We start from the raw sequence: 27,726 nt of genomic DNA, 5'->3' as shown, positions 1-27,726 counted from the left end.
GAAACTGGGAGAAAATATTTGCAACATACACTTCAGACAAACGGCTAATACTCCTAATATGTAAAAACACCCTTAAAAATTGAGGGACAGGGGCACCTAGGTGGCTCAGTGGGTTAAGCCTCTGCCTTCGGCTCAGGTCATGATCCTAGGGTCCTGGGATCGAGCCCCACATCTGGTTCTCTGCTCGGCAGGGAGCCTGCTTCCCTGCCTCTCTGCCTACTTGTGATCTGTGTCTGTCCAATAAATAAATAAAATCTTTAAAAAAAAATTGAGGGACAAATGATAAAAAGCCAGATAGAAGAATGGGGGAGAGACACAACCCCAAAAACTCATGAAATAGAAAGGAATGGCTGTTAAACATATGAAAAAAAATTTCACTCACTCATAAAGAAAATGCAAATTGAAATGAGATATCACTTCTCACCTATTAGGTTTGTAAAAAATTGAAAGTATAACAATACATCTAGCTGTTGAGTTTCTATTGAAGAGTATTTCTTTTTTAAAAAAAATACTTTATTTATTTATTTGACAGAAAGAGAGAGCGTGCACAGCAGAGGGAGAGGGAGAAGCTGACTCCCCGCTGAGCAAGGAGTCTAATGCGGACTGGAACACAGGACACTGGGATCATGACCTGAGCTGAAGAGAGAGGCTTAACTGACTCAGCCACCCAGATGTCCCTATTTTCAAAGATTTTATTTATTTATTTGACAGAGAGAGAGAAACAACTAGCAGGGGGGAGTGGCAAACGGAAAGGGAGAGCAGGGGGTCTGACACAGGGCTTGATCCCAGGACCCTGAATCAAAGACAGATGCTTAACCAACTGAGCCTCCCAGATGTCCCCCAAGCCTCAAAATTCTTACCTAATTTCCACGAATTTTCCACTGTTGTATCTTGATCTTTACCCAATCCTAATCACATTGAAAGACAGGCCTTAAACCAAACTTTCAATTGTCAATAACATCCATCCTTGCATTTCCCCCTTTGAGACACTACCAAAGCTATTTATTTATTTATTTATTTATTTATCTATTTATCTATAAAGATTTTATTTATTTACTTGATGGACATCACAAGTAGGCAGAGAGGCAGGCAGAGAGAGAGGGGGAAGCCGGTTCCCCGACAAGCAGAGAGCCCGATGCAGGGCTCGATCCCAGGATCCCAGAACCATGAAGTGAGCTGAAGGCAGAGGCTTTAACCCACTGAGCCACCCAGGCACCCCTATTTTTTTTTTTTAAAGATTTTATTTGTTTATTAGACAGAGAGATCACAAGTAGGCAGAGAGGCAGGCAGAGTGAGGGGGAAGCAGGTTTGGCACTGAGCAGAGAGCCCGACATGGGGCTCGATCCCAGGACCCTGGGATCATGACCTCAGCCAAAGGCAAACGCTTAACGACTGAGCCACTCAGGCGCTCCTCTCATTACGATTCTTTTTTTTTTTTTTTTAACATTTATTTGACAGATAGAGATCACAAGTAGATAGAGAGGCAGGCAGAGAGAGAGAGAGAGGGAAGCAGGCTCCCTGCTGAGCAGAGAGCCCCATGCGGGACTTGATCCCAGGACCCCGAGATCATGACCTGAGCCGGAGGCAGCGGCTTAACCCACTGAGCCACCCAGGCGCCCCTCATTACGATTCTTGATCCCACTACTTAGTTAGAGGATACAGAGAGGTCAGAGAACATGTTTAAGTAAATCTCAAAATGGCATCAGCAAAACAGAATGGAAGATGTTCCTTCAGCAAGTAAATGGTTAGGAACAAAAGAGATGGAGAGGAAACTTAAGAGGTTAAAGATTTTAAAAGCATATAGAGAAATTAGAGGGAGAAAAAAGGGAAGGAACTGATCGCCATTAAAATCAGAAGAGTGGTTACACTTAGCAGGGGGAGAAGATTGTGACTGGGTGTGGACAGGTGAAGGCCTTCAGTGTGGACCAGGAAAGCTTTCCTCGTTTGGAAAGACTGGCTGAAAGGTATAAAAGAATCTTTTGTACTATTATTGCAATCTTTCTGTGACTTGAAATTATTTCAAAATAAGTCAAGAGAAAAAAAAGTTTTATTTTCTGACTTGGGTGTTTACCATATTTAACTCATTGAGTTAGACATTTGTTTAATGTGGTTCTCCACATTTGACTAACATTTAAAAAAATGGTTTAAAATTAAAAATTTAAAAACAAATTACATATTGATTCTAATACTTATTATTCCTAACAGTTCAAATTTAATAAAGTCTTGTAGGAGCAGACTTCTAACAGTGTGGTCTCGTTACTTAATCCTCTCTCCTTAGGCCTTCTAATCTGGTCTACAATGCTGCTCCTCAAACCCTCCAAGCTCTCTCTGGCCCTCTTTCCACTAGTCTCCTTATCCCTTTCCCCCTCTTCCCCAGACATCTTCTGAGTCTTCCAAGAAACTCATTTAGGATGGAACATTCTTCCCAGACAAACACATGCCCTTATTTCAGGTCTCCTCTCAAATGTTACCTGCTCAGAAAAGTCATCTGCAACCATCTTATTTAAAATGGCCCAATTTCTGCTTATTTTCCATCATTCTTTTCCCAACATTATTTATCTATTTAGCTGTTTACTGTTATCCTCACCCTAGCACAATGTAAATTCCACGAGAGCAGGGACTTTATAAGTCTTGTTCACTATCACTGCATTGATACGTGTGTGTGCGTGCGTGTGTGTGTTGTGCAAAAAGGGAGATAGAGAGCAGTAGAATCCCATGTATAGATAAAATATTGCATGAATTAAAAAATGAGATTCCCTGTCACTGAAAATGAGTTCAAAATATAAGAGAAGTAAGACGAATGGTAAATGGCATGAAGTTGAAGTTTCTTCGGTAGCTCATGTTCAGACTTTGATTTTCTTCCCAGGTCACAAGCCCATGGTCCACAAGTCTAGGAGAGCTTTACAAATACCACAGGGATGTACTCCTTCCCCTTACCACATAGGCTGCCATCAACCTTGATGGCTTTCCTTTGCCTTCCTTCCACTCCTTACCTGTGTACTGTCTTTGTGTTTCTTCCCTCAAAATCATCCAGGGCTCTTTTCCTTGCTCCAATAAGTCAACCACATCAGGCTTAGAAACAGAATGCCCTGCTTACAAGTTAAAAAAAAAAAAAAAAAGCCACATGGTACAGAAATAAAAGCAGAACTCACAAAATCTTTAGCTTTACTTAAATTTATAATGAAACAAGGTTAATTGTTACTGATACAGACTTCAGATACTAGAAGGATGAGATGATTTAAGAAACCAGGTTGGTATGATAAAATTTTATTTTAATTTAAACTCATGCAGATTCTTCTTCTTAAGAGAAAATTGAACAAAGTGATTGAAAAGGTTAACAATGATGAGGACACTCGTTGGAGCTAAGGGCCTATGCACCAATTCTTTTTCCTCTAATATCTACCAACCTTGTGACTTTGAGGACGTCATTTCAACACTCTTCCCCAATGTTGGCAAGTAAAATGGGTATGATACTACTATTATTGTGTGGTTGTTTGATGATTAAATTTGTATGCATGTATACATACTCCTCTCCCCCTACCCCTCAGGAAGAGTGTCGTAATTGGGAAATGATGCCAATTATAATTATTTCATTTCCTTAAGAGGAAAACGAGAAGCATCCTGATTCACTTAAAAATATTCATTCAATTACAGATTTCATGCTCACAAATTGTTACTTTCAACCATAAATCATACAAAATTGGTTGCAGGAAATGAAATGTGTACTCTTCAGTTTTAAATGAATACTGTTTATCCAGTCCACGACTACAGAAGCTACAGAGCTCTTCTCATAGCTATAGTCAATCACAAGTCTACGTCTAATTATTGACCGTAAGTGGATCAGAGGATGACACAGCAAATCAGCCTGAACACAATGGTAAGCCAGGCTTCCTGGACAAAAGCTATATATGGAATAAATAAAAGGAATTTTTGTCCAGCCCCATAGGAAGTAGGGAAGGGCCAGAGGGAGATGTGAGTGTCACTAAAAGAGGAAATGACCATGGTTGGTGGCAGAGGGCCTGACAAACAGACAGACTTCAAACCTTCCTCTGGGAACAAGGAAAATAAATTCAGCTTACATCTTGGAAAGACAGCTTTGAAATTCCCTGTGTTGAAAGTCAACATACCACAGAGCGCATTCTAAATTTCTTGTGGCAAACGAACTTACCCAATGAGACCAAGTTTCTATAGTTCTCCAACATCACATCCCTGTACAAGTCCCTCTGAATAGGGTCCAGGCACTCCCACTCCTGCCGAGAGAAGTCTACGGCCACATCCCTGAATGTCATTAATTCCTGAAACTGCAAACCCATGTAGTATGAAATTGAAAACACATTTTCGAGATGGTAAAGACAGGAGATTACAGGAGTGAATTAAAGAAAGGGAGTTATATAGTACAAGTGGGCTAGAAAATCAAAGCCCAAGATCCACATATTCCTGAAGAATCCTATTACAGACAAATCTTTATAGGTTGTGAGCTATCACAAAAACTCAGACCTATTGGGAAATGGATGCAATTAAAGGTTTTGGGGTGCCTGGGTGGCTCAGTGGATTAGGCCGCTGCCTTTGGCTCAGGTCATGATCTCAGGGTCCTGGGATCGAGCCCCGCATCGGGCTCTCTGCTCCGCAGGAAGCCTGCTTCCTCCTCTCTCTCTGCCTGCCTCTCTGCCTACTTGTGATCTCTCTCTCTGTCAAATAAATAAATAGAATCTTAAAAAAAAAAAAAAAAGAAATTAAAGGTTTTTTTCCCATTCAGTAAAGTATACTACACAATCATGTAGTCAGCCAGTTGCATGATGTACACATTTTCGAAAACTGTGGTTCTACATTATTTTCCCTTCAGAGTTAAACAAAGATGGGATTTCCCTCCCATACTGAATATAAAAATTTCTGTATTAAGTAAAAGCTTTTGAAAAAAGTCTGACAGTTCTACAAGCACTGAGTTCATCCTTTGTCAGGACTTATCATAAGCATTCTTCTTTGTTTTTGACAATAAATTTTGGCTGTGTCACAATGTTTTATTATAGATATCTCAGACTTAATCCATTCCTGACATGGATATACTTCGGTTGGACAAAATTTCAAAGGTCTTCATCAATTCTGGAAATCAACACATTTGCACTCCTTAGGATAATATTCTCATTCATAGTCATCTTTCATTCATTACTCAACATTTTTCTAACTGTATACTGATGAAGATGAGCCATAATCAAAGAGATGTCACCCAAATTCAATAGATCACATTCAACCACAAAATAGATATATTTGTCTCTCAATAATTGCTCAGCAAGATGCATGACATAAATGTTTCCAATCATTCTACAATGCTTAAGAACATGAGATACCATCAAATACTAAGACTGAGACCAACTGATACCAATATTCATATCTCATCTGCCTAGAAAATTCTCTGGAGAATTTGAAAGTCTACCTGTGGTAATTAAATGGGACCAACACCACTAATTCATCAAACCAGAGACCAAAAAAGGAAATTCAAATATTTCCTTCATGGGACTTCAATCCTTTACTGATCCGTCATAGCCTTTGATTGAAGAATAAGTATAGAAGTGGATTGAGTAAATTGAATAATAAATACAAAAACTGGACAACAAACATCCATTGGGAGGAAATTGAGCTATTTGCTATCATTTTTTTTAAATTTTAGGACAAACTGTAGAGCAGATAACTGAATGAGGCCCTTTTAAGAAGGAAGCTTTGGCTTAACTAATCAAAAACCCATATAGACTAAATTCATAATATTGCAAGAAGACAGAAATAACCAACTTACACAGGTCATGGTTTTAGAAATGTCAGACCTGATCAGTGCTCCTTGGTGTTCCTCCATTGAAAAATATTCAAATTCCAAAAAATCGAGACCTGAGAGAAGAAAAAAAAGTTTTAGTGTTCCCAATATGACTTAATTCAATAAAATGTTTTTGTTCCCCCATTCTTCTAAAATTAGCCCCCACTACTGCACATACAATTTAGGGAAAAATAGAAGATGATCTAAGGTCTCCCCCAAGTCCCAGGACACCAGACTACGCAAAGGTAGTTATAAAGTCATTTCTGGCATTGAAGCCAGACCCAAATACAGGAGCAGGAGACCGACTGGACAAGATCCCACGGTGGGAAAGCTTATTTAGTCCTGAGGTTGAGCTGCTCAGTCTTTCCATGGGTGGATTCACCTGCCTTCACTTCCACCTTCCAAGGCTGAAAGAGGCCTCATCATCCAAACCAGAGATGCTTTTATGGCCTCAGGGTTCACTGAAGTTGGTCAATACACGGGAAATGAACACAAAGAAGGAACTGCTTAGGCCTACATTCTGTGTTTTGAGTCCAGCCAAGCTGACTACATAAATACTAAATATTCAGGCAACAGACTACAAAGCAGCCATTAAATGCTAAATAGGAAAACATATTTAAGGACATGGAAAATATTACAGATATACTATTGATAGAAAAATAAGATAAAAAAACAGGAGTACAACATGATTAGATCATTAAAAAAAGAGACATTAAGGGACAGGGAATAGGATATCGATTGAAACGTTTGGTAATTTATCCATTTTATTATATTGTATGATTCTATGTTACCATCACTTTTTTTTTCATAGGTGTAATCTTGGTGTTCTTTTTAAATATACTTCATAATTATTTTAACAGTAGCCATACATTAAATTAAAAAGCTATACATACATAAATGTGTTAGAAGCTATTCTCCAAAAAGTAGAGACTTTGCTTAATTTAATTTTTTAAAAAGATTTTCTTTATTTATTTGACAGAGAGAGAGAGAGATAAAGAGAGAGCACAAGCAGAGTGGTGGACAGAAGGAGAGGGAGAAGCAGGCTCTCCGCTGAGCAGAGAGCCCAATGTAGAACTCAATCCCAGGATCCTGGGATCATAACCTGAGCCAAAGGCAGATGCTTAACCGACTGAACCACCCAGGTGCTTCAAAACTTCATTTTTTTTGAAGATTTTATTTATTTATCAGAGAGAGAGGGAGAGAGAGGGAGCAAGCACTGGCAGACAGAGTGGCAGGCAGAGGCAGAGGGAGAAGCAGGCTCCCTGCTGAGCAAGGAGCCCGATGTGGGACTCAATCCCAGGATGCTGGGATCATGACCTGAGCCGAAGGCAGCCGCTAAACCAAATGAGCCACCCAGGCGTCCCAAAACTTCATTTAATTTTAAAACACTCTCTTCTTGAGCTTGAAAAAAAGCTCTGAGTTCTCTAAAGTCTTCTTGACCCCAGGGAGTTTTTTCTTGACATTTAGCCACAATGTCTTCCAGACAAATGCCCAATCAACTTACCATATTAGTCTCATGTTGCATCTAAACATCAGTTGAGAAAAAAAAATCAGAAGGCAAAAGCTCATACAATAAATCCCACTTCTCTCCAGAGAGATTCCATGGGCTCAGTATAACTTGTTCATACTTTAGATTAATGGCCAGAATCCAACCAATGTCACTTTCCTATGAATTCCCAAAGTAGGTCACCTGACTTTCTTTAGTGGTCTTTACTATACAGATTTATACTTAACTCCTATTCATAGTTTATATCCCGCTGGATTATTGGCATTTAAAAGTAACAGCAAAAGGGGCACCCAGGTGGCCTAGTAGGTTAAGTGTCTGACTCTAAATTTCAGGTCACATCATGATCTCCAGGTCATGAGATTGAGCTCTGTGTCACAGGCTCTGTGCTGAGTGTGGAGCCTGCTTAAGATTCTCTCTCTTCCTATGTCCCTCTCACCCTCACCCCCACTCAGTACATTTGTTCTATTAAAAAAAAGGTGGGGGGGGGCACCTGGGTGGCTCAGTAGGTCAAGTGGCTGCCTTCGGCTCTGAGGTCCTGGGATCGAGTCCCATATCAGCTCCCTGCTCAGCAGAGAGCCTGCTTCTCCCTCTCTCTCTGCCTGCCACTCTGCCTACTTGTGCTCTCTGTCTCTCTGTCAAATAAATAAATAAAATCTTTTTTTTTAAAGATTTTATTTATTTGACATAGAGATCACAAGTAGGCAGAGAGGCAGGCGGGGGGGTGGGGTGGGGAAGTAGGCTCCCCGCCAAGCAGAGAGTCCAATGCAGGGCTCCATCCTAGGACCCCGAGATCATGACCTAAGCTGAAGGCAGAGGCTTAACCCACTGAGCCACCCAGGTGCCCCAATTAATAAAATCTTAAAAAAAAAAAAAGGAAGGGATAAATACATTTGGTCATTTAATCAATCCAAATGCTAATATCACAGGGTCAGAAGACAACATTGTAGGTCCTTAAAATGTCTGATTTCTTATATGAAAGTCCACTATTAAAAATTTACCTTGAGGAAATAAAAATAGAGGTACCCAAGTTATATGCAGAAGAATGTTTTTCAGAGAATTTTTTATAACAAAAAAACGAGGAAAACATGTAACAGTAGGCAACATGTTAAAAAAAATTATGTTGGGGATATCTGGGTGATTTAGTCTATTAAAAAACAGACTCTTGATTTCCACTCAGGTCATGATCTCATATATTTGCAAGTTCTAAATCACATGTCTATTCAATTTTAAAGGCCTCACAAAGCATTAATCTCAAACTACACTAAGAAAGAGACCATTTATTACCAGGTTTTATCACCTGTACCTAGAAAACTCCCTGCCTATGAGAATGTCAGAATCTTTCCATGTTTGGCCAAATGGGATCCTCATCTCTAATTCATCAGCTACAATCCTGACATGGGAAGCTCAAATCATTTTTTTTTTTAAAGATTTTATTTATTTATTTGACAGAGAGAGAGATCACAAGTAGGCAGAGAGGCAGGCAGAGAGAGGAGGAAGCAGGCTCCCTGCGGAGCAGAGAGCCCGACGCGGGGCTCGATCCCAGGACCCTGAGATCATGACCTGAGCCGAAGGCAGTGGCCCAATCCACTGAGCCACCCAGGCGCCCCTCAAATCATTTCTTTACAGGACTTTTTTTCATTCTTCCATCCCTGCTCTTAAAATATGTTGGGCTCGTAAGAGATAATGAATATTCTAGCCAGTATATACATAAACCAAATAAAGGTTGGAAAAGATTGGTCACAGAAGGAGAACATGAGGTTATCTGCAACAATTGTTCACTGGTATAGAGAACCAATAATTGATCAATAATTGATTGGGGTGTTTTCTGGTAGGAAGTTTCCAGATAATTAAGGAAAACATTTATATCACAGGAATGAAATGAAATGAAATATAATGTAATGAAATGAAATGTAATGAAAACATTTATTTCAACAAGAAGGGAACACCTTCTTATATTATGTCATAGTTTGATATCTGCAAAAACTGATGAAAAAAGTCCTCCTTGGGGTTTCTCTACTGGAGAAAAATAGAGAATCCAAAACTGGGAAGGAAAAAGACACCTGTGAGAGTAAGCATGCTTTAGTATTACTACATAAGAAATTAAATTTTTTTTTTTAGAAATTAAATGCTTTGCTTCTACATTTCATTTTACTTTATACCTCCGACCATACAAACACACCCAACTGCAAAAGATTAGAAGGATTTTAGATAAATTGAAACTCTTCCCCTAATCCCCAGGAAATGCAGATACTTCAGCAGTTTTCTGGCCAGTCCTCCCTTTTGTTGAAGCTGCTCACATCTGAGACTGGGCTGCTCCTCCTCCCTTCATTCACATCTTTCAGGATTGGAAAGGACCTACACCATCCAAACCACACCTTACTTCCTGACTTTGGGGTCAGTGAGGATGAATAGGTTAGAAAGGGTGTACAGGTTAGGGGCACCTGCGTGGCTCAGTCAGTTGGGCGTCAGGCTCTTGATTTCAGCTCAGGTCATGATTTTGGGGTCCTGGGAGTGAGCCCTGTGTCCAGCTCCCTGCTCAGTGTGGTCTGCTTGTCTCCCTCTCCCTTTGCGCCTCCCTCTCCTCTTTCTCTCTCTCTCAAATAGACAAATCTTTTTAAAAATTAAGTAAAAGACCTGTACCCCTGGGGATAAAAATACATTATATGTTTATTTTAAAAATTTAAAAATAAATAAATAATAAAAATAAAAATTAAGTAATTGAAAAGAAAGGTTATACAGATTAGAAAAGCCATAGAATTGGTCAGGTGGGGTCCAACATTCTGATTTCAGAAAAACTGACTGCTGAAATACATTATGAAATAACATTACATACAAAATGTGAAAGGAATGTAAAGAAAACAATGGAAAATATTCCAGAAATACTGTCAGAAAAATCATATTATGAAACCGCATTTACACTATACTATTTGCAAGATACATGCCTATTTAAATATTGAAAGGCTGACAGATCATTAGGTTCCAGTAGATAGAAAAAGTCCAGAAAGCTATACACTCATACATCAGCAGTACCTGTCTTTTTCTCTTGATTTTTTTTTCTTGCAAAGTAATAATAATTGCCTACATACAAGAGATAGGTTTCTTTGCTGTTTCAATGACCTAGACATTGAAGAAAAGATATCCTTTGACATAGGCATTTCATAGTACTGATGAATATAAAAGAAAGGTGAAACTCACATGGTTAATCTTAGCCAGTGTGTATGTGTGTGCGTCCCAGAATACTGTTATGCAATCTGAGTTATAAAATCTCAAAATTTCACCAGGGATCAAGTAATTAGATATTTAAAAGCTAACAGAAAATACCTAAAGCAACCTCAAGAAGGTCATGCCTCAATAACCAGTTTTTAGAGATAATATACTGTTGTATTAGACTTGAACCTAAAACTTACATATTTCTTTGAGATATAATTGACATATAACATTAGTTTCAGTTATATAGCATGATTCCATATTTGTATATATTGCAAGATGATCACCACAGTTAAATCTAGTTAATATCCATCATCATTTATAGTTACATTTTTTTTCTTGTGATGAAAACTTGGAAGATCTACTTTCTTAGCAACTTTCAAATATATGATATAGTAGTATTAATAATAGCACTACGCTGGACATTACATACCCATGACTCATTTATAACTGAACATTTGTACTTTTTGCCCATCTAAATGCATTTCTCCCACCCACCCCCACCCCAACCATCTCTGGCAACTACCAATCTTTTCTCCGTATCTGAGTTCAACTTTTTTTAAAAAATATTTTATTTATTTATTTGAGAGACAGTGAGAGTGACAGAGAGAGAAAGCATGAGCACAGAGGGAGAGGGAGAAGCAAACTCCTTGCTGAGTGGAGATCTTGATACAGGGCTCGATCCTAGGACCCTGAGACCATGACCTGAGTGAGCCAAAGGCAGCACTTAACCAACTGAGCCACCCAGGTGCTCCAGCTTTTTTTTTTTTTTTTTTTTGAGGGGTTGGAGGATTAAATTCTGCGTATAAATTGCTACTTGCCTTTCTCTAACATATCATTTAGGGTAACACACCCATGTTGTTGCAAATAGCAAAATCTTCTTTTGAATGGCTGAATATTTCCCTGTGTATCGATCATATATTTTTTTTGATCTTTTTTTTTTTTAATATATTTATTTATTTATTTATTTATTTGACAGAGAGAGATCACAAGTAGGCAGAGAGGCAGGCAGAGAGAGAGAGAGAGAGGGAAGCAGGCTCCCTGCTGAGCAGAGAGCCCGATGCGGGGCTCGATCCCAGGACCCTGAGATCATGACCTGAGCCGAAGGCAGCGGCTTAACCCACTGAGCCACCCAGGCGCCCCTTTTTTTTAAATATTTTTTTTTATTTATTTATTTGACAGAGAGAGATCACAAGTAGGCAGAGAGGCAGGCAGAGAGAGAGAGAGAGAGAGAGGGAATTTTTTTTGATCTTGATAAGAATTTAAGCATATGAAGTTATTGATTCAATGACCATGTTGTAAATTAAAATGTATATGCATATGAACATTTGTTATTTTTTTTTAAAGATTTTATTTATTTATTTGACAGAGAGAGATCACAAGTAGATAGAGAGGCAGGCAGAGAGAGAGAGAGGGAAGCAGGCTCCCTGCTGAGCAGAGAGCCCGATGCAGGGCTCGATCCCAGGACCCTGAGATCATGACCTGAACCGAAGGCAGCGGCTTAACCCACTGAGCCACCCAGGCGCCCCAAACATTTGTTATGTTTTGAGTGGAAACTGCTTTCCAAAATGTGCACAGTTCATTCTTTTACTATTTTTTTTTTAAGATTTTATTTATTTGACACAGAGAAAGAGATCACAAGTAGGCAGAGAGGCAGGCAGAGAGAGAGGGGGAAGCATGCTCGACGCTGAGCAGAGATCCCGATGCAGGGCTCGATCCCAGGACCCTGAGATCATGACCTGAGCCGAATGCAGAGGCTTAACCCTCTGAGCCACCCAGGTGCCTCCAGTTCATTCTTTTAAACAGTATTTACTTGGCCTTGGAGAAGTACATTAAATTTGGATTGTTTTGCTAAACAGTTCTTATTTTCTTCAGCTAGCAGTAATACAACATTCTCTGAATTTTAAGTATGCTCATTACTAGATTACTGCCTAAAAAATGGGTAAATTCTCTGAGAATAGTCTTACAATATTGATGCTGATTTCACTGCTATATCCTTTTGCAAGTTTTCTTCAAAGAGCTATTTCCCACCCTGTTAGTCACATCCTCCAGGAAGCTGCTGAATTAGTCTATTAGTTTTACTTACATCAACATCATAAGAATAAAACCGGTAATGTAGGAGTTACCATGTGATCCAGCAATTCTACCCGTACATATGCATTTCAGGAGAGAAAATACACATTCACCCCCCCCCAAAATCCAAAACAACTTGTACACAAATGTTTGTATTATAACAGCTCCAAAGTGGAAGAAACCCCAGTGTCCATAAACAGAAAATGTGGTATATGCATGCAAGGGAATATTATCCAGCCATAAAAATGAGGGTTATTTTGATTCAAGTTAAAATGTGGAGGAATCTTGAAGACATTATGCTAAGTGAAATCAGCTAGTCACAAAAGGACAAATAGTGTATGATTCCTCTTATCTGAGATTCTTAGAATAATCAAATTCATAGAGACAGAAAGTGGGTGCCAGGGACGGGGAGGGAGGGGGAGGGGGATGGGAAGTGTTTAATGGGTAGAGTTTCAGTTGGAGAAGATGAAGTTCTGAAGATGAATGGTGGTGATGGTGGCAGAAAAATATACTTAATGAATATACTTAATGCTACTTAACTATGCACTTAAAAAATGGTTAAAATATTGGGGCACCGGGGCGCCTGGGTGGCTCAGTGGGTTAAAGCCTCTGCCTTCAGCTCAGGTCATGATCCCAGGGTCCTGGGATCAAGCCCCGCATCGGGCTCTCTGCTCAGCGGGGGGCCTGCTTCCTCCTCTCTCTCTGCCTGCTTCTCTGTGATCTCTGTCTAATAAATAAATAAAATCTTTTAAAAAAAAAATGTTGGGCACCTGGGTGACTCAGTTGGCTAAGCTTCTGACTGTTGATTTCAGCTTAGGTCATGATCTCAGGGTTGTGAGATGAAGCCCCACAGCAGACTCCGTGGTGGGCGAGGAACCTGCTTAAGATCCTCTCTCCCTCCTCACCCCTCTTAAAAAAAGGGTTAAAACGTCAAATTTTGTTATGCATACTTTACCACGTTAAAAACACAAATGAAGTACTTATACATAATTAATGGTGGTGCTTTGATAGGGGTACTGGTTATACAACCTTGTGACTACATTAAAAGTTACTAAATTATATACTTTAAAAAGATGTATTTTATTTTATTTTTTAAAGATTTTATTTATTTATTTGACAGAGAGATCACAAGTAGGCAGACAGGCAGGCAGCAAGAGAGGGGGAAGCAGGTTCCCTGCTGAGCAGACAGCCCAATGTGGGGCTCGATCCCAGGACCCTGAGATCATGACCTGAGCCAAAGGCAGAGGTTTAACCCGCTGAGCCACCCAGGCGCCCCCCTAAAACGATGTATTTTTATAGTAAAGAATTGTATTAATAAAGAAGGTAAAAATTTACACATAAATTCCTTGCCATCACAGCGCTTTTTTAGGTCAGCATAATTTGATAGTAAGGTGACAGCTACTGTCAGAATAACATCACTCCCTTCTGAAACCCCACATCACATTATCTGAATCTCTCTAGTAGCCTCTAATCCATTTATTTCCATTCAGTGTTCACTTCACTTACTGAAAGAAACATAAAGGTAGTAACCATGTCATTTGGGTCTTCTTACCAACCCAAATACTAAGATTGTATGGTTAGGCATATCATAAGCACTCAGTAAGAGTCTGGGTGTTTCATCCCAAATTCTACTCCTAGGAATTTATATTAATTAAATAGCTACACAAAAATCTTACAGTAGGTAACAGGTTAATTAATTCAGTTCTACTGTATGATGGCATATATACCATTATTAATTGTGATAATGCTGGTCCAGGCTAATAAATATACATAATGTAGGAATGGCATCCTGTTGAATTTAATCTGTATTTAGATTTTCTAAATGTGGAAATGTTCTTATAGAGTCCATGAGATTTGACTACCTTAGTTTTTCAACAGTAAAATCCAGAGTATGAATATTTTGGAGAAAGATAATCTCTATAAAAACTTAATAGTATGCTGTAATACTATATTAATATGTTAGTTATTTTACTGATTTCATTTTCTCTAATTTCTCGTTTTTCTCTAATTGATTATTACAAAAGAAACAATTCTAAAATCTCCTTTTTAAAGTTGTGCTTCTCAGTTCCACTCCTATAACACTCACACAAAAAAATCGAGGATGTTGGTTCAAGACTGTATTTCTTATTAATAAAATACTAAGAGTATCTAGGAAAGAGGAAGAGGAAATTTGCCTCCTCCCGATTGCAGCAGCAAAAAAAAAAAGACATTTTTGAAACACAATTCTTTCAAAAAATCTAATCTAATCAGGTCTCATAAAGTGAGAACATTAATGAGAGGTTCAATACTTTTAATCTGTGAAAGAAATGTGAATAAGTAAAATTATCAGTTCTTTTCTCCTATTACAGACCATACTTGGAAATGTTATTTGGAAAATATTTATTTGAAAAATATTTGGAAAAATCAGTTGTTATTGGAAAGTTTTGTAAAACCAATCTTAAATCTCTTTTTAAAACTCTAACTCTGGGGGCGCTTGGCTGGCTCAGCTGGTAGTGCACAGAACTTTTTATTTTACTTTTTTTTAAGAGAAAGAGAGAGAGGAGAGAGGAGAGAGCAGAAACTGGGGTAGGGACAGAGGGAGAGAATCCCAAGCAGATTCCACACTCAGCGAGAAGCCCTATGAAGAGCTTGATCCCACAACCCTGAGTACATGACCTGAGCTGAAATCAATAGTCTGATGCTTAGCTGAGCCACCCAGGCACCCCAAGTATGAGACTCTTGATCTCAGGGTTGAGTTGGAGCCCATGTTGGGTGTAGAGATTTCTTAAAAGTTAAAAAAAAAAAAATCTTTAAAGAAAAATCTAACTCTGAAAGACTGTCTATTTGATACTTGCTGCCCTGGTAATTAATGTAATGGTTATTTCTATTATCTAAAAGATAAAATTTCTGGAAAGTTTTTCAAACCAGAAATTGTTACTTTTCTCTTCCACTCACATGCACATGTAATAAAACTCATGGACTCTTTTTTCAAACTCAGATTCTTATTTCTTTATGGTTTGACTCAGACTTAGTTAATATGATCATACTCTTCAAAACAATATACATATACTAAATGGAAAAAAATGTCAATAGCTTATCTCTGCATAGTGGGAATAAGAGTATTTTATATTTCTTTATCAGAAGTTCCTTAGGATACTGCATGTTTTACAAGCCTTCATTAATGCCATCACCACAATATAAGGTATTTCAAAATATTTCAAAGACATTTCAACATATGACAAATGTTAAAATAGAGCCTGGCTCAGTCAGTTGAGCAAATGACTCTTGATTTCAGCTCTGGTCCTGATCCCAAGTCATAAGATCAAGCCCTGGGTAGGGCGCTGCCTTCAATGCAGAATCTGCTTGAGATTCTCTCTCTCCCTCTCATTCTTTCAATAAATAAATAAAACCTTAAAAAAATCATAGAGAAAAAATAACAGGTTGTTCATTTTTGTATTTATGAAACCTGAACTCTATGCATGATGTGAGAAAGTATTACAAGGGAAACAAATTACACCTACAATCTTTGGATAGCCTTTGGTTATAGCTACCCAACACTTTCATCACCAAGATCCTACTGAAAATGAACACAATACAAGTAAGTGGTACTTGCAGATTGCATCACAGAATGTAATAAAGGTACAAGAGTGTTTGGTACACAACAGATGCTTGATAAATGTAGCTACACCACTACTCTTCCTCAATAAACACTAAAATATTACTTCATGACGCACTTCTTGAAAACTTCTCATAGTAATACCTTCTTAAGTGGGATTCATATATAATTAAATTTTTTCCAGGGTATTACGGTTGATAGATATGAGTATTACTTAACATTATAGAGTGTACATTTTCCTGAAGTCTAACTCTGTATAAACATAATCCTTTTTTTTTTTTTAAGATTTATTTTAGAGAGAGACCATGCACATGATGGGGGAGGGACAGAGGGAAAGGAAGAGAATCCCAAGCAGAATCCCTGCTGAGTGGGGAGCTGTACTAGGGGCTCCATCTTACCATTCCCAGATCATGACCTGATCCAAAACCAAGAGTGGGACCCTTAACCAAAGGAGCCACCCAGGTGCCCCTGTATAAACATTATCTTATCAGCTGCATAACATTCAATCATATGGGTTAATCATTAAACATTTCCATAACCCTCAACATTAATTTTTCATATCATCAAAAACAGGAAAATGTCCTTGATTCTAGACCCCCAAAAATCTGAACCTTTCCGGGTTCTAACAGAATACACAGGAGGATGTGAATGACAAACCAACGAACATGACAATGTTAATGAGGTTTACCGTAATAGTACCCAACATCTACTGGGAAGAAAGCAGATCGGGATTACGACATTTCAAAGTAAAGCATACCCTAAACCCAATAATTTTATGAAAGAAAAACTAGCCCAAACGCTGATTTGGGGGTGATGTAACAATTTTCCTTATCAGGTTCCTTCTTTCGGGGAATGGCAGGACCAGTTAGGGAGTCATAGGACGCTGGGTTTTTCTTGGAACACAGACTGACTTCGTTGTACAACATTCTCTAGGTCCACACCCGCCCTGGTCACACACATAAACAGATGGAAGTAGAGCAGCGTGTAATCTGTGTAAGGTTTACAGCAAGTTCCTGCGGTCAGATCTCTGGGAACGCCGTGGTTCTGAAACACGTGGCTGCCCCTCAGAGCTCCCAAGTAAAGAATTGCCAAGGCTTTCCCAACCTCCAACTTCGTTTTTTAAAGCCGTTCCTCTGTGGCAGCCACAAGTAGCTGAGAGGAGAGAAGACGAAGGACGCAGCAGGCAACCTAGAGCCAGGGAACAATGACACAACAGAGCCACAGCAATCGCCGCACACGTAAAAGACATGTAACCAAATGCATATTACATGTGCACATGTCTCACGCGCACTTGTCTCACCCGCATTTCACAATCGCGCCGCACCCACTGTAACGGAGGTACATCTCGGCGCGCGCGCGCGCTTCTCCCCCACTCCCCATCAGTCTCTACAGACACCCACCACCCTCCTCTATGGTGCTTGAACCGCAGGCCTGAGATCACGGTAACAACTGGTCGCCCCTACTACCGGCTTCCACGCTTTGAACGCTTCTTCCCCCACCCCCGAGCAACCGAGCAACTTGGTTGTCCAGAGCCCAGCCTATCGGCACCCCGCGCCGCTTACATCCCGAGATGAGCTCAACTCACCGTGCGCAGCGCGAGAACAGCGCGAAAATGGAAGGGAAGCCAAAGATCCGCTGTGACCGCTGCCCTCTGGGAAATGTAGTTCGAGCCTGAAGGTCCGTGGCCGCGGTGGCTTGTGGGAAAAGTAGCCCGAATCCCAGAAGCCTCTCTAGAGCGCTAGTTGGCCGCCAGGACGTCCCTCCGCGGACGCCCGAGAGTTGTCGCTCTGAGGAGTACGCCACGCGAGGGGTGGTAACGGTGGAGGGGAAACAGAAGAGGGTGCGGTGCGCGCGTCCTGGTGGTCCAGATGAGGCTAGAAGGCAGGAAAGGGCGGTCCGGAACTGGCGGCTGTCCAAAGCCTCAGGCCTGTGGCTGCCAGCCGCAAGGTAGGGTCGGTCACTGGTGCGGCCCCAGGGCCATGGCGGGGGCTCTGGTGCTGTGTTTCCTAAGGTAGCTGCAGCCTGGTGATAACATACGGGAGAGTAACTTTTGGTACTGCCGGGAATGGGCTGGTTTTCTCAATACACTGTGTTAGCTACATTTAGTAATGGTGAGTGGGAGTGAAGTAATATTAACTTAATACTTTACACTAGGATATATTCGGCGCTAATTAAATGTAAAAGTGATCCGGTGATAATATTGTATATGTTAGGAATAGGTTCCCAAGCATAACCAAAGAGGCAAATGTTATATAAAGATTTGAATGGATGATTCTCAGACACCCGACTTAGTTCTTCAATATTGTGTTGGGTATTCTCGTCTTTTGCCTCTCCATACAGGCTTTAGTATCAGTCTGTCGATATCCACAAAACAACTAGCAAGGATTTTAATGTTTTTATGATGAAAGGGCTTTGACTTTGACTTTTGCTACATAATTTTCTGATCTATTAAGATGATCGTGGGTTTTTTGTTTTGTTTTGTTTTGGTTTTTTTTTTTCAGCTCTAACCCTGTTTTTATACAAGAATCCTGTTGATGTAGAGGAGATGTAGGAGTGGTGAAGAATTTTAGGTCTTAGTCTCTCAGTTTGCCTTCGACCCTGAGCTGTGACCTGCACAAGTTCTTCTCAGGTCCTTTCCTCCTTCAACTAGTTGGGTGACACAGGAGGGCTAGAGGGGGCTGGGAATTTCCCTTCCTCGACATTGATTAGTCTCTGGTAAATTAGTTTCGCTTGACGGCAGGTGGATAACAGAATATGTAAAATATTTCAAAATGGGTATTTCCCCCTCCCCCTGCTAAAAGTGTGAGGGGAGTTTCTTCTGGTCTTCCATTCTGAGAAAGTGGTGATGTTCTTAGAGGTCAAACTCAAGAAAGTGGGGCCCTATAGGAGTTTTTAACTGTCAAGCTGGTCGGCACTCAGTTTCTAGCAGTTCATCAGTTGCTACCAGTCCCTGGCTATAGCAGCTTCTCCTTCAGGTTCTCTGTAATTTTCTTTGCCTGTTTCTCCAGTTCTCAGACCATTTGTTTGCCCTGTGACCTCAATTCTCTGAGGGAAATAAGAATTATTAATTTTCAGTTAGCTTACCTTCTTCCTTGCTGTGAGGACAGTAGTGATCACTTACAAGCTTTTTCCATTTTGGAGCAAAAAAGCAGAAGCCCTCCTGATTTTTTAATAGTAACTTCTTTGATATATAACATACATACCTAAAAGCACATATAGCCTAAGTACTGCTGGATGGATTTTCAGAAACCGAACACATCCATTTATTTAACTGCTATCCAGATCAAGGAACAGGACATTACCAGCATCCCAAAGTATGTCTTCATGTTCTCTTCTGTTTTCTTTCTCATTCACCAAGAATGATCACTGTCCAAATCTCTTAACAACAAAGATTGGTTTGGCAATTTTTAAATTTTATATCAGTGGAATTACACAGTATATACTCTTGCGTCTGAATTGTCTTGACCAACATTGTTTGTGTGATTCACTGATTGCATGTTGTTTTATGTAGTTCTGGGTTATTTATTGATGTAGGAAATGTTGGAGTTTGGAGCTGATGGCCAAGAAAGAATTCTTGAGATATCTTTGGTGTAAAAAGATGGTTTTATTAAAGCATGGGGACCCATGGGCAGAAAAAGCTGCACTGGGGTTATGAGGAATGACTGATTATATGCTTTCAAGTTGGGAAGGAGTTAGGGATAGCATAAGTCTCTAAGGAATTTTGGAAGCAAGGTTTCCAGAATTTTTTTTTGAAGATTTTATTTATATGACACAGAGATCACAAGTAGGCAGAGAGGCAGACAGAGAGAGGGGGAAGCAGAGAGCCTGATGTGGGGCTTGATCCCAGGACCCTGAGATCATGACCTGAGCCGAAGGCAGAGGCTTAACCCACTAAGCCACCCAGGCGCCCCAAGGTTTCCAGAATCTTGAGGAGGCTGGCTATTGTTAGGAAAAGGTCATTTATTATTATCTAATAAAATCTTAGTCATAAGACCCTTCAGATGTATATCAGTGGGCCATATGCTTTGATGATGATTTCCAGGGGCGGGTAAGAGATAAAAGAAGTTACCAAAGGAATTTTTATATGTTAAATAAGACAGGATTCTGGGGCATTGAACTAAGATTGCCTTTTGGCCTTAGCAAAGTGTCAACATCGAGGCAGCTGAGCTCCTAGAGGAAGATCATTCAACCTGTTTCAAGGTCTTGTCAATGGACTGTAGGCAGTAAGAAATTTAACTTTTTCTTTTGCCTTTGCTTCCCACATCATTTATTACTCATTTTTGTGTGAAAATGCTACATTTATTTTGCCTTGCATAAATATGCCACACTTAGTTTTCCATATTCGTCAGATGAACAGAGACAGAGTGAGAGAGAAAACAAGTTAGGAATGAAAATTGGGTCACTCTGAATCCTGCAGACATTAAAAAGATAATGAAAGGTTTTCATACAGAGTTTATACCAATACATTTGAAAATTGATATTAAACAGACAAATTCCTAGTAATACACAATAAATCAGTTTTGCTGGGGGATAACAGGCAATGTGAAGCGCCCTATACCTAGTAATGAAATTGAATCTATTACTATAAGCCTTTACAATAGACAGTTCAGTCTCATGTGACTTCATTCTACCAATGATTTAAGGAGAAAACCCTACTCATACAGTCTCAAGAGAATTGGTAAATGTTGGAACACACTCCAATTTATTTTATGAAGTGAAGCAAACATGGATACTGAAACTTTATAAGGACATGCAAGAGAAAGGAAATGTATAGGTCTCTCTCTGATGAAAACAAATATACAAAACAATATAATAGTAAATCTTGCAGTATATGAAAAGGATAATATATCATGACTTAATTTGAGATATTGTCAGAATGCAGGTAGGTTTAACATTTGAAAATCAGTGTAATTCACATTAATGTAATGAAGTAGAATCATCATATATTCTCACATGAATAGATGGAGAAAAGACATTTCATAGCATCTCTTTCAGCAAAGACAAAAAATGGGAACTTCCCTCAGTCACATAAAGGTATGTATAAAGTTCCTAGAGAAAACAGCCTTCTTAATGGTGAAACCTTTCCGTTGGTATCTAAGAATGAGACAAAGATATTTTTCTTAATAGAATCTTTTTTAAAAAATTTATTTGACAGGGGCGCCTGGGTGGCTCAGTGGGTTAAAGCCTCTGCCTTCGGCTCAGGTCATGATCCCAGAGTCCTGGGATCGAGCCCCGCATCGGGCTCTCTGGTCAGCGGAGAGCCTGCTTCCTCCTCTCTCTCTGTCTGCCTCTCTGCCTGCTTGTGATCTCTGTCTGTCAAATAAATAAATAAAATCTTTAAAAAAAAATTTATTTGACAGACAGAAGTCACAAGTAGGCAGAGAGGCAGGCAGAGAGAGACAAGGGGAAGCAGGCTCCCTGCTGAGCATAGAGCCTGATGTGGGCCTCAATCCCAGGACCCTGAGATCATGACCTGAGCTGAAGGCAGAGGCTTTAACCGACTGAGCCACCCAGAAGTCTGAGACAAAGATACTTGTTATCAAAATTTGTTATTTTAATTGAGATTCTTACTAATTCAATAGGGCAAGAAAGAAAAAGGTGCAGTGATTTGAAAGAAGAAAGTGTCATTATTTATAGATATGATTGTGTTCATAGAAAATCCTAAAGAAAATATAACTTACCAATTCTTTTTTCCTCCATCTTTTTTCATTATTTCCCCCAGAAGCCTTTTAAGATATTTTGCCCCTGATCATTAGTCGTATCCCTATGAAATAAAACAGATACATATCTTTGTATGTACTATGCTGCTTTGAAGGGCCACAACCAGAAGCCATCTTGAGATTTTTTTTTTAATCCTCCAAGAACCAATTTTTGCCCCATTAGGAGTATTGTCACACTGTTGGGAATGCATGAAATAATTAATAATTATCAGAGAGGACTGATTGATAGCCTTCTACAATTAAATAATCAACTTTTCACCTGAGGGCAGGTCCTAGGCAGTGCCATATAAGTCAGCTAAAAATCAGCAGTTATAACCAGTTTGAAGAACTACAGGCTGTCCTTCAGCAGGACTGCAATAGCAGGAAAATAGGGGGGAGAAAAAGGGAAAGAACTCTTCAAAGGAGAAAGAGCAGGGCCAAATTCTTTGTAGAAACTGTCCAAATCTCTGAATGACTCCTGAACTATATATGTGTGGGGCTGACTCTTCATAGCTCGGCTAATGCTAAAAGAGGATTCAGATTCTTAGACTAAGGAGAGAATTTGAGTTCAAGTCCCACAAAGTTGTACAAGCAAATAAAAAAATTCAACATCCTTCGATGATTATAGCAAAATCCAGAGTCTTTAAAACATCATTTACAATGTCAAGGATATAATGCAAAATTGTGACATAAAATTGAAACAGAAAGATGATGCCCATGCTTAAAGGAAAAGGAAATTGTTGGAGACCAACCCCAAAGGCCCAGTTGGTAGAATTAGCAGACCTATGCTCAATTACAGAGTGTTTAAAGGCTTTTTAAAACACCCATTATATTTATGCTCAAGGATGTAAAATATGGTTATAATGAATGAACAGATAGGGTAGAAAGAGAATGGATTCAAAGGAACCTAATAAACCTCTAGAGCAAAAAATAGCATATTTGAGGGGCGCCTGGGTGGCTCAGTGGTTTAAGCCTCTGCCTTCGGCTCAGGTCATGATCTCAGGGTCCTGGGATCGAGCCCAGCATCGGGCTCTCGGCTCGGTGAGGAGCCTGTTTCTCCCTCTCTCTCTGCCTGCCTCTCTGACTGCTTGTGACTTCTCTCTCTCTGTCAAATAAATAAAATATTAAAAAAATAGCATATTTGAAAATATATCATTGAATGGGCTTGCCAGCAGATGGGCTTTGCCAGGAAAAGACAAAAGAAAGTCAGTGAACTTATGGATCAGTATAAGTTGTCTAAACTGAAGAACAGAGAAAAAAGATTTTTTAAAAAGAGAATGCTCTCCTCAGTTACCTGTAGGATAATGTAAAACATTTTTTGAAGTAATAATGGGTGAAATTTTACAGATCTGTATGAAAATTGTTAAGAGGTGAGAACACAAATTTTATAGATTCAAGAATCCCAAGAAACCCAAGTGGAAAAAAAAATGCCTAGGTTCATCATAGTCAAACTACTGAAAACTAAGGACAAATACAGGTGAAAGGGCAATCATTGGGGAAAAAGTGTATTCCCCCTTTTGCAAATGTGAGAAAATATAAGCAAAGAAAAGCACACAAAGTGTAGGTGGTTATAAGTTAGGATCCAACCTGAAAAGATACCACATTTTCCCCTATAACTCAGATCTTTCCAGCATAGGCCTTGGGACTTTGAGGGGGAGATTTCAGATATTTGAAAGGTGTTGACTCCTCACTGATGTATTGGGGTATTATCTGCAATGGCTCTTACTCCTGTGATTATGATTTCATCCACTGAGAGATATCCTTTTGTTCTCCCCCAGTCCCTCATAGTTTCTCATGACTCATTCCTTAGCTCTGTAGAGATTATGTCTGACTTAGAAAGGTCTACTTATGAGTAAAAAAAATAGTATATGGTATAGGTATTCTAGAAGTCAAGTCCAATTCCTTAGCAGGGAAGCTGCAGGAATGACAAACAATGTGATGGTTTGAAGGACAGAGAAGACAAAATCTAACTGCTCCCCTATCAACAAGGAGTAGAAATTAAATAACTAGAACTGTATATGAGAGGAGGCGATGATTTCAGAGGGCAAATTCTAAATTACTTGCAGGAAGATAACCTTACACAGAGAGACCAGTTGCTATATTTCTCTAACAGCACATCTCTAGAAATTCTTCTGATTATGAGACCTGAATCCATAAAACTTCTAAAACAAAACATAGGTGGTAATCTCTTAGACATCAACCTTAGCAACATGTTTATGGCTATGTCCTCGGGCAAGGGAAATGAAAGCAAAATAAACTATTAAGACTACACCAAAATAAAAAGCTGTTGCACAGCAAAGGAACCATAAACAAAACAAAAAGGCAACCCAGTGAATGGGAGAAGATATTTGCAAGTGATATATCTGATAAAGGGTTAATATCTAGAATATATAAAGAAGTTTTATAGTTCACCAAAAAACAATCTGATTAAAGAATAGGCAGAGGACCTGAATAGACATTTTTTCCAAAGAAGATAAATAGATGGATAACAGACACATGAAAAGATGTATCATCAGGGAAATGTGACTGAAAACTACAATGAGGTGTCACCTCATACTAGTCAGAATGTCTTATATCAAGAAGACAAGAAATAACAAGTGTTGGGGAGGATGTCAAGAAAAGGGAGCCCTTGTTGGGAATGTAAATTGGTGTAATCACTGTGGAAAACAATATAGAATTTCCTAAAAAAGTGAAAAATACAAATACCATGTTACCCAGTAATTCCACTACTGGGTATTTACCCAAAGAATATGAAAACACTAATTCAAAAAGATAGATGTACCCCTATGTTTATTGCAGCATGCTTTACAGTAGCCAGGATATGGAAGCAACCCAAGTATCCACTGATGGATGAATGGCTGAAGAAGAGGTGGTATGGATATGTACACAATGGAATATTACTCAGCCATACAAAAGAATGAGATCTTGTCATTTGCAACAACATGAATGGACCTAATATTAATTAGAGGGTATAATATTAAAGGAAATAAGTCAGAGAAAGACAGATACCATGTGATTTCACTTACATGTAGAATCTAAAAAAAACCAACCAACCAACCAACCAACCAGATTTTTAAACACAGAGAACAGACTGGTAGTTGCCAAAGGGGGCGTGGGGGGGGTGTGAAATAGAAAAAGGGGATTAAGAGGTAGACTTACAGTTGTAAAATGAATAAGGCACACAGATAAAAAGTACAGCTTAGGGAACAGTAATACTGTAATAATGTGTGGTGACAGATGGTGACTACACTTGTGGTAAGCACAGAGTGATGTACAGAATTGTCAAATCAATATGTTGTATACCTGAAACTGATATAATGTGTGGTAATTATACCTCAGTAAAAAACATTCTTCTGATTAGATAAACTCCAGTTTATCACTGAGTAAGTGATTCCTCATAGGAGATTATGTCCCCTTCTAGGGAGGATTTGGAAGTGTGTGGGAAAGGCGCTAATAGAATTTAATATCCAAGAACCATCTACATGAGGTAAAATAAGTTAAAATGACTCTTAGTTTGTGTGTAGGGCAGGTAGAGGAGGAGTCCTTGATCATTAAGATTAGCTAATGATGTTGGTAATCAGCAGTGCTAGAAGGAGACAGTTACTGTGGATTGTAGTCATTCTATTAAAGGCCTGACATGTGGACTTTCAGGAAGAGGAGGTAAGCTTAGGCCTCAACTAGCTGCTGTAATTTAAAACTGACTGTCCTGGATTTGTTGTTGTTGGTTGGTTGGTTGTTTTTTAAGATGATGTTTTGGGTAGCTTGTTACATAGAAGTAAACAGCAATGCATTATAAACATGCCATTTTCCAGAATGTAATGGAACATAGCATGGGTTCTCAGAATTGATATTAATTATAGTCATATCTTTTTAAGTAATCTCTCCTCCCAACATGGACCTGGAACTCATGATCCTGAGATCAGACGTTGCATGCTGTACTAACTGAGCCAGCCAGGCCCCCCGATTATAGTCATAACCTTAATGTAATTCAAATGATTGTATTAAAGTACTGCCTTCATTGTTCTGTTTCACAGATGGAAGCAGAACACGTTATTGTTTTAATAGTAATAAATATTAAAATAGTACAATCATCACGATAGGAGTAATCTAATTGAGCTCATTTCACAAAGGGGGAAAAACTTCACCTCTAGAGGTGGCACTATCATTGTGTTAATATAGTGCAAACACCACTGACCTGAAGGTGCCTGAAAGAAGGTATACAGGCTTTCTTAGCATCAGTTTGTATTATTCATGATATATAATTCATGATATATATAATAATTAGGCATAGTATAATAATATAAATGTATATTTAAATATAACAAATTTTTATATAAATTAATTATTCTTGAATATTAGAATCAGTATATTTATGGAATTAAGTAAAATGGTTAATAACTGGTATGGTATTGTGTATGGTATGGTATGAAATATGGCATGGGAAGTGGGGTGGGGTATGGTAGGGTATAATATAGATAATAGTCACACCAGCACCAGTACCCCAACTGATGGCTGAGGGTGGAGGGTTCAGCCTATCCTGCTATTAGGGCAAGTGCCCATGACAATCACAGTTTTAACCTGACTTTGCCATAGGGTCAACAGCTGCCACATTGTGTTATATTTATTGTCCAGTGAGGTACCTGGGGCTGGGAAGCCTCAGCCCTGCCACCTTCCTCTTGTCCCCAGGATATCATATCTGCTGGTGGTTCTTCTGGTGGAGGAGGCAGGGCAGACCATATGGAATGATGGGATACAGAAGTGCTGGGGTGGATGTTGACAGCATGGCCCCTGCCTGTCGTTCCCTGCTATTGTCCCTCCCCATTCTACATGGCCTGCCCATTGCAACCAGGAGGCTGAGTAGGGAGACACAGCCTTGACCTTGAGGATGCTGGGGAAGGATATAGGTCAGATATACTGGGGAGGGTAAGAATGGGGTAGTTGAGGTTGGGTGAGGAAGGGTTAGGGCTTAGATGTGCTGAGGTGTGGGAAGGGGCATTAAACCTTGAATTTGAGGACAGGTAACCAACCTACCCTTCCTCCCTCACCCTCCTCCCCCAGCCATGACTTTAGTTCATTTGGTGTGGGGCACTTGGTCAACCTTGGTGCTATTACTATCATTCATTCTTCTATTTAACAAACTTAAACAGAGGGATGCCTGGGTGGCTCAGTTGGTTGAGCATCTGACTCTTGGTTTCCCCTCATGATGTGGTGGATCATGGGATTAAGCCCCACCTCAGGCTCCATGCTCAGCAGGGAGTCTGCTTAAATAGTTTCTCTCTTTTTTCCTCCCCCAACTCAAGCAAGCTCTCTCCCTCTCTCAAATGAATGAACAGATCTTTAAAAAAATCTTATACAGAGTATATTCTTCGTGCTAGTGCTCTACTGGCTGCCTTGGACACAGTAGGAACATGACAAAGTCTGGGCATCATGAAGTTGAAAGTCCAGTGGGGAGGGGTGAACAAAAAACCCATTTGGTATCAGGTCAGATGGTGGTACTTGCAACACAAATAGAGTACAAAACACAAAGTGATCACAAGAAGTATTACTTCACATAAAATTGTCGAGGGATGGTGTCAGGAGGTTCTCACTGGAGAAGCAGAGTACTCTCAGAGAACACAGCTGGGGAAAGTCGAGCAAGCTTCCTTGATGTTAAGAAAAGCCAGTGCTGAGCTGTTGACAAATAATAAAAATATAGACCAGCTACAAATGCAGGCTCTTCAGACCATATGCTCCCTTTTATTACAGTTATAATTCTGCACTATAAACATTAAATGTAAACATGTAAAAATGTAAATAACTTAAGTATTATATGAGTTTGATATATTATAAAAATTACATAATC

At 39.4% G+C, this 27,726-nt stretch overlaps 1 protein-coding gene across 5 annotated transcripts in view; it reads right to left on the bottom strand.

The window, feature by feature from the left end:
* Window positions 1-17,808, bottom strand: part of LOC123931795 (zinc finger protein 573) — a 32,525-nt gene extending 14,717 nt beyond the window's left edge. Inside the window, exons 1-4 of one of the 5 annotated variants that reach the window (XM_045989370.1) lie at window positions 17,771-17,808; window positions 5,789-5,877; window positions 4,169-4,301; window positions 2,994-3,092 (exon numbers count right to left, since the gene is read on the bottom strand). In XM_045989370.1, coding sequence (XP_045845326.1) covers window positions 2,994-3,092; window positions 4,169-4,301; window positions 5,789-5,845 — 289 coding nt within the window. In that variant the 5' untranslated portion in view covers window positions 5,846-5,877; window positions 17,771-17,808. Of the gene's footprint in view, window positions 1-2,993; window positions 3,093-4,168; window positions 4,302-5,788; window positions 5,878-17,770 lie in introns of those variants that run through there. The other 4 variants (XM_045989371.1, XM_045989372.1, XM_045989376.1 and 1 more) reach the window with 4 other exon arrangements.
* Window positions 17,809-27,726: the final 9,918 nt, after the last annotated feature.

This window comes from Meles meles, chromosome 19 (assembly GCF_922984935.1).
Source record: "Meles meles chromosome 19, mMelMel3.1 paternal haplotype, whole genome shotgun sequence".
Lineage (NCBI taxonomy): Eukaryota > Metazoa > Chordata > Mammalia > Carnivora > Mustelidae > Meles > Meles meles.
The sequence above is the reverse complement of the archived record's forward strand: the minus strand, read 5'-3'. Positions and strand labels throughout refer to the sequence as shown.